This window comes from Amaranthus tricolor, chromosome 1, assembly GCF_026212465.1.
Source record: "Amaranthus tricolor cultivar Red isolate AtriRed21 chromosome 1, ASM2621246v1, whole genome shotgun sequence".
Taxonomy (NCBI): Eukaryota; Viridiplantae; Streptophyta; class Magnoliopsida; order Caryophyllales; family Amaranthaceae; genus Amaranthus; species Amaranthus tricolor.
In genome coordinates this window covers 35,698,988-35,709,221 of record NC_080047.1, presented here as the reverse complement: position 1 = coordinate 35,709,221, position 10,234 = coordinate 35,698,988, and the positions used below count along the sequence as shown (strand labels likewise).

Below are 10,234 nucleotides of genomic sequence, written 5' to 3'. Positions count from 1 at the left end.
AAGGAACATAAGCACTTTCAGCATACTGACAGTTGTCCCCGATTACACCTATCTCCAGGAATTTTAAGTGTCTGTTCAACTTTCTCTTTTCATTACCGAAACAAAAACCAAATTTACATTCTATAGAAATAAAATCCAATTTCCAGTACATTTCAAATATTAAATTGATGAAGAATGTAGATAAACTATGAATCTATGATTGTAGTCATGATGATATTCCATTCAATAGAAACATTAGAAAGCATTATGCAGTATACAGTATTCAATGTGGGTTATGCAATGTGGGTTTTACTAAAACAAGCATCACACAAGAAGATTAGAAGAAGAAGATCAGGAAAAGGCTGCAGGTTAGTCGGATTAGTGAAAAAGATCAGAAGAGTAACAAAGAAGCCAACATATAGGCTAACCACAATAGCCATCAGTCGCTTCACAAATCACAATTATGTTCTATTTAAAAAAACACCTAGAAATTAGAAAGCTATTTATATGTCTTAAAGTTGGGAAAAAAATACTTACATATTAATTGGTCCTATCCGTTTAATCCTAAATTTTCCGGGATTGGAATGGACTGGATCGGAACCCAAATTCAAGAATTTTTAAGGACCGAAGATCGAAAATGGTGCTTCTAGTCCGGGTACAATCGTTTTAGATTTGGACCGCCAATCCAGTCTAATTTTACACACCCCTAATGCAAACCCTAAAACATACTAATAATCCTTTTCAATCCGAAGTCTAGTGAGATGTCGTTTGTTATTAGATGAATGGTGAATGATAAAGTTAAATATTTAATGAATGATAAAATCTGCCAATAATGGTGATGAGTAATAAATAATAAAGTTAAATATTTGATGTACTAATTACTAAATATTGTATAATTACATGATTGTATGACAATTGTGCTTAGTTAAATGGGACTATTGGATTGAACAAGAGGCAGTGTCATTTTTAATGTTGATAGTTTAGGCCTAACAAAAACTCACATTGATTTAACTCTCCTCTTTTCATTACCATAATCATTTTAAGTATCTAATAATCTTTGTGCCTCTAAAATGCATTGAAATATCATATCTTTCTATAAATTTTTGTCCTGCTAATTGTCTTTATATTGATTTTCTTCTTAACATATATATATAAGTGCTACGCTACTTCATGAACCACACCACAATGTAGTTCATGAACAGATTATTCTATTCATCCCAAAAGGTATGGCACACTAAAAAAAAAACTAACTTTTACGACAGAGAAAAGCCTATGTCGCCATTGGCGACAAAAAACTTCTGTGGCGACAAATGCTTTTTATTACTATTTTTGTCGACTTTTATTGCCAATGCCGTTGGATGAGATTTTTTCTTTCAAATTTCTATAATAATTTTTCTTGTCACCAACATTGTTACTAAAGCATAAGAAGCAAAGAAAAAAACAAAGTCGAATTTTTGTAGTTTGGAAATTTCAATTATAAATAGGGATGTAATATTCCGAAATAAACCCAGATCATTCTCAATCTATTATTTCAAAATTTTCATTCCACAAAAGTTAGTATTTCTAAGGAGAAAAGTTGTTAAAAAACATAAGGTAGGTTTATAAAATTATTGTTTCTATATTTTTTGTTTTTTTATGTATGATTTTATAGTTTCATCAATAATTAAGTATGAGTTGATCTACTATTTGGTTGTGTTTAAATATAAATAATTTGGTTTTGTTTTAATACTATTTGGTTGTGTTTTAAATTAATATATAAGTGTAAAAGTAAATAACAAACATATTATTTTTCATAGGTTTACACAATGACAGATCATTATTTGTATAATAGAAGTTGGATGTACCACAGGCAATTTGACGATGGGGCCTTTAACAAAGAATTCATATGGGGTTAGAAGAATTCTTGAAAATTGCTATTAGTTAAAGTCATTTAGGGGAAATTAGATGTCTATAGTAAATGTAAAAATTTTGTATTTAAAAATCGAATGAAATGAGAGAACATTTATTACAGAAGGATTCCATGGAAGATTATTACAATTGGTGGTATTATTACGATATCACTATTGATGAAATTAGCAACAATTATGCGTTTTTCCGGGAAGAACTGTATATGTCTTCCCCTTACAAAACATTGAGGAAAATCAATATGTGCGTATGGTGCATGATGAAACTACAACTAGATTTCCAAACACGTACGACAACTTTTTTTCGCAAAACGATTTGCGCTATGAGGAGGAGCATTCGCTTGAAGATTTATTACTAGAAGATTTGAATCCTCTAGCCAAACAACTTTTTGACATACTAAGTCCTGCAAACAATCCACTGTATTCTATGTGTAAAACTTACACTCAGATGTCAATTATAAGAGAATAACAAATATGAAGACATATCATAATTATTTAGATAGGTTGTATGACGAGTGTTGCACTACTGGGGTCATACCGCGATTACTAGATGCTGAAAAAAATATTCATCAACAAGGTGCGTTAGAGTCAATATTAAAAATTATCTCATTCTAAGGAAACAATTTATCTACCTTCCCATAGGTCCATTCTTACAATGATTGTATACCTCTCGAGTTACTGCTGGTGAAATAAAATGGCATGTTGAGTACCGCATAGAAGAGGGGGAAACATGACAGCCATTAGACTCGGAGGCCTGATTAAACTTTTACGCAACAAATCTAGAGTTTGTCTCTGAGACGAGAAATGTTAAAATATATAATTAAAACAAAGTCAAGTAGGATTTTGTTTAATTCGTATCATTGTAAAATTTTTACTATCAATTTTTTATATTAATTATGCACACTTAATTTAAGATAATAGTCAGGGTTGTAAATTGCAGGAAACAACTTTACTTGATCTTTTTATTGTAAAACCTCGCTTTCTTGAGCCGATGATATGTTGAATTAGTTCATCAAATCGTAAAAAATTAAACTTGCTTTCATTGAGAGTCGAACTCAAGACCTCCCGCTTACTAAACGGGTGCTCTAACCAACTGAGCTATGAAAGCTAATTGGTTAATAACGCGTCATTAATGAATAAGAAAACAAAAAAGAAGACGGCAATGGCAGAGTTGAAAAAAACACAAAAGATAGAGGGTATTAAAGTGAAAAAACGTGGTTGTATATAATGTATCTGGTTCCATTAAGGAACAAGGTCGGTAGAGAGTGTTATCTCTGCTCTTCTATCTCTCTTTCTCCTAATTTCGATTCTCTCTCATCCTCTATTTGGTGGACATTTCTATCTTCTTTTAGGGTTTCCCCTTTTAGCTCCATTCAAGATTTTCCACAAAGCTTTTGGCTTGTTTGTTGGATTTATAACTAGCTCTTCTGGTGATTTTGAGGATCATCTGTTTATCATCATCATCTTAAACAAGAAGCTAAATTAATATGGACGGTGGTGATCCATGGAGTTCTCGTCTCGCTTCTTCTTCTTTCAGACGTTGCCAGCTACGATCTGGTTAGTATTCATTTCTTGGTTTCTTTCCTTTTTTGATTGTTTCATCTGGGTTGTTTTTAATTTTGTAAATTGATGGATTTTCTTGGGTGAAAGAAGAACTTAATTGAGAAAAAGGCAAGTTTTTTAGTTAGAATCGAAACCCACCTCATAAAAATCTTGCTTTTATGTTTTTTTTTTGACTTATTTTAGTTGAATCCTCCAAAAGTCTTGTATATACAATGCGAGTTGATGATTTTGCTGGAATTTGTTGTAATTGATTATGTAACTTGTAAATAAGAGATTTGATTGTTTGGATTAGATTAAGAGATTGAAATTTTCTGATTTTGGTTTGCAATAGAGGCTTATTTGGGAGGAGATGATTTAGAAGTGGAGGATGAGTACAAGCAAGAGTTTTCATGCCCATTTTGCGCAGATGAGTTTGACATTGTGGGGCTTTTCTGCCATATGGATGATGAACATCAAGTGGAGTTAAAGAATGGGGTAGGCTTTTCTGACACTATATCACTGTATATCCTATATTCAAGTCATAATATTGCATAATTATATGTTAGTATGTTATCCTATTTGCTTAGGACATGTTTATGCATAGCAGATATGTTTATTTTTTTTTGGTTTATCATGGATTAGTAAGCTTTTGATAGCTGTGTATTACCCCCTACAAGTTTATCTTGATTAAAGTTTCCTACATGATTTGTATCTCTTTTTTCTTTGTGTTGATTCATAAGATTGAGCGGCGTGTGCTTTTTTAATTTGAAAGGTCCATGGTTATAGAAATTGCTTACTTTGAGCGTTATGTAGATTGCTTTGTGCTGGCCTTTGGGATATTGATTTACATTTGAAAGCTATTAGGAAGTAATGATCATATTTTGGGTTACTGAACCTCTTCTGGTGTATGCTTTGCATTCTTTTCATATCAATCTATGAATTTCTGCTAATTTGAAAGAACGGCTACACGTGTATGAACTGTTTTGTTCCCTAATTTGCTCTGTAAACGTGAAAGTGTAGCTGTTTGCAAAGAGAAATCCTATATCTTGAGTTTGATGAGCATCTGCAAGTGGTTCTGTAGTATGAATATGTTACTCGAGCTTGTGAATTTTCACTGGAAAAGATTTTTGTAATTGTGCAATGGCATACAAATATACAATTTGTCTTTAGATGTGAAACATGTTTGATGTTCAACAATAACTGCGTAACATATTGTGGTTGGTGTATCATCTTGGATACTAGATGTTAATTATTAATTACATTTAGTGCTAGATTTGTGGTGCTGCTACATAGAGATGACAAGAATTTAGGTGTTTTTAATGTAACTATGAGAAAATCTTGGCAAAGATGCTTTAAACTATTGCTACCTTTGTGCGTTTTGCATTTTTGACATCCATTGGCTTTTTCCTTATTGTTTGCTGGTGTTGTTTGGCTGAACAGTTATGCTATCTCAAATTTTTGCTAGGAGTTTACTTTATCGATTGTTTAGATTATCATGAGAACTATTTGTTTTAACTTTGATGTTTGCCACATATTTGTCTTCTTCTTTGCTTAATCTTTCTGGCCTAATGGATACTAATTTGATGTGCTTAAATAATGTAATTGTTGCAGGTTTGCCCTGTGTGTACAAAGAGGGTAGGAATGGACATGGTTGGTCATATCACAATGCAACATGGAAATATTTTGAAGATATCCTTTCAATATTTTGCTAGTTTAAATTCTGTGGTCTAAGCATTTGAATTCTTATTCTACGTATGTTCCCTGAAGTATGAACATGCTTTGTGATGTACTGATGTGTGACACTTATTTAACGGGAACTCAACTGGATTTGTAGGGGCATTGTGCTGTTTCATATTTAAGTCTATGATAACGTATATTGACTACCTTATTGTAGCTTAGATCTCAACTCTATTCAGAAAAAGCAGCAATGCTTTCCACATTGTCTTTCTCTTAGATTATCCTCTTATTTAAGATATACCATGTCTTGATTCGTACACCTTCAACTCATTAGTCTATCAATTTCCAATATTCATTTGTGTGGTTGCTTTATTGTTATGCTTGATCTTGAAGTTCTCCATAAGTTGCCATTGGATTCATATTTTCACCAAACTAAATTCTGTGGATTAGTGTTTTTATTTGATTTGGTTTCACTTTCAATACTAAGACTAATTGGGTTCATTGCTATTTATGGAGTAACCCTCTTCTAGTGTCCCCCATGAGTTGATGTATCATAAATTGTATTTCCGTAACCTGGAAGATACGTTCAGCGCAGGAGGAGATTGCGCAGAGGCATTCCAAATTCTATGTTCAACATGTTGAGAAAAGAATTACGAGATGGAAATAGACGATCCCTTTTTGGAGGGTCCTCTTTTGCAGTCTCTTCGTCTAATCCAGATCCTGATCCTTTGTTGTCTTCCTTCATGTACAACTCATCCACTGCAGAAGAACTTGGGAAGGTAGAACCATCGTTGTCTAAAGAACCTGTCTCGCTTCCACAAGTTGCAGAGGAGACAAATAAAAGGTAACATAAAACTATTTTATTTGAAGATGACATCATGTAAATTAAACATTTTGGTATTTAATTCCAACAAACAGTTTTAGGTGGTGTTTATCATTTGAAGGCTCATGATATATCGAAAAAACGTAAGTTAACTATAATTACGTTCGAAAGGTTTTTAGGAAAAAATAAAAAAAAGGAATTAGTACTAATGGATGTGGTTGTTTTTTTCTAGCATGAAATAATGAAGTTTGAAAAATGCTACCCCTTGGTTAGATTCATTTTACATAGTTTCAGATTATGTACTTTATTTACTTTGGAAATCGCCTAATTTTGCCGTATGTATGATGGCTGATGTCGGACATGGTAACATGTTTGTTTGCTCTTAGCTATGTGCTGTCTTGATGTGCATGTATTGTTTGCTTTTACTACTTCATTGCTATTGTTTAGTTCTGTTGCCCTTTTTAGGTGTAATGGGAAATAAATGGCAGTAAAAGATAAAAAAAAAAATGAGTGAACAAAAAAAGTGTGGACAAGTTAATGTACAATTATTTGGACATCTAGTGATATGTTCTAATTTTTGTAGCATTTGAAGCTGAATGATAGATGGGTTATATATTTAATGGTGCTTTTGGGGGTGTTCGATAATAGAAACAGAATATTTGGGACATGGGAGTCATGGCGTAGATATTCTAAGTGATAAGGGCATTTCTAACATGCCTGCATGATAGATTGGAAAAATTGAAGAGGGGAAGGGTGGTAATAATGGGATTCCCTTTTAATGATTAAATCTTTCGAAAGTTGGAAAAATGGGGAATTAATACCGATGCCTTTTTCCCACCCGTCTCTTCCCTATGCAGCATTGTTTAGTAATTAGCATAAGACGGAGCGAGTTTTTTTATACTAATAATGTGATCTTAATGCAGTTCTTTACAGAATCCTGTGCTTTCTGAAAAGGAGCACGAGGAGAAGGCGAAGAAATGTGAGTTTGTGCGAGGATTGCTTCTGTCGACAATGCTTGATGACATTTTATAATGGCCCAAGTTGTAAACCGTAGTAAGAGTATGAACTGTAGCTGGTCGGGCAGGGGAAACTTCGTAAGGGATCATATCAATGTTGTAAAAGAAAACGGAGATAAAAAGAGGGATAGAGGGAGAATATGTTAATGTTCCTATGTTTATGTTGTATTTCTTAGTGTATGTAGATGACTTAAGCAAGTGCACTATTAAAAAAGTGGAATAACATATGTAATCACTAAGCTTAGTCTTGTCACTTGCCTGCAATAATACTACCAAATGTTCCCATTGATTATGTTTTAAGTATACAAGTATGAAGCTGCTTCTATGGAAATGAGAATGGGGGTGGTTCTTAACGACAATAATATGTTCGCATTAACGTTCTACTTGGTTAATTTTTTTAGGGAAATGATCAATGATACCTTTATGTTTTTGCACTTTATCAATGGTACTCTTAAGTTTTTTCAATTATCAATGGTATCATTGTGTTATTAAACGACTAATAATCATAATTTTTTCTAATTTTTTTGGTCCAAAATCGTTAAAAATCGTTAACTTTTTTTTTCTTTATTTTTCAAATTAAAACATAAAGGAAAAAAAGAAAAGAGTTAACAGTTAAGGATGATTTTGGACGGAAAAAATTAGAAAAGGTTGCGGTTGTAAAACGTTTAATAATATGAGGGTACCATTGATAATAGAAAAAATTTAGGGGCACCATTAATAAAGTGCAAAAACTTAAGGGTGTCATTGATAATTTTTCATTTTTTTTAAATAGTCGCTATCAAAATGAGTTTTATTGTTACGTATTGTGAAAAGAAAATTTACTGTTATTTATATGATAATGGAACTTTAATACTAGAACATGTATATTAATCCTTTTGATTCATTTTGATAATCTTAATACGACATTCTCAAATGTTCCTTTTTCATATGAAGTAATTTTTTCTATTGACATGATAAAATCAGTTGGACCAAATTATTTTTACTGTAAGGGATTGCCTGATTTGAGGGTATTAAGGGAGAATTAGTGATCCAATAAAAGTTAAGAATGTAAACATGATTTGGATTGAAAGCAAATGATTGAGTCTGCAATTAATTTAGTACCTTAATACCATACCATTCCATTTGAGGTTAATTAAGTACTTCAATACAAATGTCAAACCATAAATAAATTTATTCTAAGAATTATTTTTCCATTATTGCATTCTCCTTTACTATTTCACCTAGAAAAATTTGTCTCTAACTTAGTACTAGGAATCTAGGTAACCCTTAAGTGTCTTTATTTTAATACCATATGTTATATGTAAATTATAGGCTAGCGAGTAATCGAGGGTTTTTACTTTTTTCTTTATGAGTGAGGTTTGATTGAATTTATTCTCTTTTTTACTTGAGGGATTTTGTAGCTCACCTTAATTTAAAAAGAGGGTCAATGTAATTGAATTGTTAACTTGAGTTGGTGTTTTAAGGAATCTCAAGTCAACAAAAGAAAACCGATGATCATGGGTTTTCTTGCCTACATAATTTTTTTAAATAGACTGTCTTTTTTATATACATCTCTAATAGCAAGTCCAATTAAAAAATTTACATACCAAAACAAAGAACAACTAATACAAAGCGTGATTTTATGTCTTCATCAAACATTCATGGCCGTCCTTCTTCTTCATTAAACCAATCATGGTTTTTCTCCTTCTTCTCCATCAAACTATTCATGACTATGCTTCATATTCTTCAATTTAATTTTTCTCATTAAATAAGCGATGGACCTTGAAACGAATAATCGTCAAATTCAGAAAAGAACCTATGTTGCTTTTCCAAAAATTAGCAAGATAAGGACCATTCCCTCTTATTAATACAAAAACAGATATGTCTAACCATTAATTATCTCTACCATGTTATATACACGAAAACAAAAAAGAACATATCTAACGTATGAAATGACATTCTCGTAAAATATGAGACAGTCATGTAAATTAGAGTGAGTTCCATTCTTGATAAAAGAAACATATATTATTGGAAATGGAAGAAATACTCACTTTTTCAGACAAGAAGGTACCCACTACCCAGCAAGACAACAATGATCCCTTGGGCACAACAAGATGCATTATAACTCCTTAATCAGTACTTGTAAGGAGTTAACCGAAGATAGTTTACTTCATCAATCATTTGTAGATTCGAACACCGACCTTAAGTAGGTATTTTGAAGTATTAAAATAAGTCCTATAACCAATTAAAGTAGGTATTTTTAAGTTCTAAAGTAAGTATCTGACATACTTCCTCGGTTCCTTCATTCTGAAATACTCACACCCGATTGAGACATATTGTGTAGGAAAATATCACTATCAGTAGCAAGTATAATGGAACCGATGAAATACTTTAATACCTACTTGACATACCCTAAACACCTACTTGACAAACCCTAAACACCTACTTCATAAACCTAATCACCTACTTGACATACCCTAAACACCTACTTGACAAACCCTAAACACCTACTTCATAAACCTAATCACCTACTTGACATACCCTAAACCCTACTAGACATACCGAAATCCTTATTTGAGAAATTTAGAGATGACAATTTAGTCTGAATCCGTCTTTGTTCTGACTCGATCGGAGTAATTTAATACAATTCTAATCCGAGAAATAGAATATTCGGCTCCAAATCTGATTATATAGTCTTAGTAATATAGAGACGGACTAGAGTTGGACCTCAAAAAAATCTACTCCGACTTGACCCGACTTCGACTCGACTCGACTCCGACTCAATTTGACATACGACTTTGAATTCGAACTTAAGCCATTTTTTATGTTATAGTCCTTTTGGCCCTACTAATTTCATAGTACTTATGGCCCCACTATTTTCATAGTACTTGTCATTATTTGTAATGGAGTAAATCTTTAGTATAATTAGAACTTATCTTTATACTTAAACTTTTATACCTTAGTATACTTGGTATACTTAAGACTTTAAAACCTTTTATACTCTAAAAATCTAACAATCCTCCCCCATGTAGAGTCTTAAGAGACGTTAAGTCTTAAGAAGATGACAACGCATATAGTTATTAGAAGGGTTGATTTTCGGAGATGGCAAAACAAGATGTTGTTTTTTCTCACTATACTCAACGTTGCGTACGTAATTTGTACACCAAGGTCAGAGGAGAAGGCAATGAAAAGGTGGAGGAGATGCGCAACAGAAAAAAAATGGGACAACGTTGATTTTATTTGTTGTGGTCATATATTAAACGATATGGTTGATTCATTATTTAATCTTTATTAAAACATGGAATCTGCAAAGG

General features: G+C 32.3%; 1 protein-coding gene and 1 non-coding gene across 2 annotated transcripts; one reads left to right on the top strand and one right to left on the bottom strand.

Annotated features, from left to right (window-relative positions):
- Nucleotides 1-2,917: 2,917 nt before the first annotated feature.
- TRNAT-AGU (transfer RNA threonine (anticodon AGU)) lies at nucleotides 2,918-2,991 on the bottom strand. The gene has a single exon. It is a non-coding gene; the product is annotated as a tRNA-Thr (tRNA).
- Nucleotides 2,992-3,131: 140 nt separating this feature from the next.
- LOC130823632 (protein DEHYDRATION-INDUCED 19 homolog 4-like) lies at nucleotides 3,132-7,272 on the top strand. Its single transcript, XM_057688340.1, has 5 exons — nucleotides 3,132-3,440; nucleotides 3,778-3,920; nucleotides 5,037-5,114; nucleotides 5,687-5,946; nucleotides 6,849-7,272. The coding sequence occupies exons 1-5, from the start codon at nucleotides 3,371-3,373 to the stop codon at nucleotides 6,955-6,957; spliced, it is 660 nt and encodes a 219-aa protein (XP_057544323.1). The 5' UTR covers nucleotides 3,132-3,370; the 3' UTR covers nucleotides 6,958-7,272.
- The last annotated feature ends 2,962 nt before the right edge of the window (nucleotides 7,273-10,234 follow it).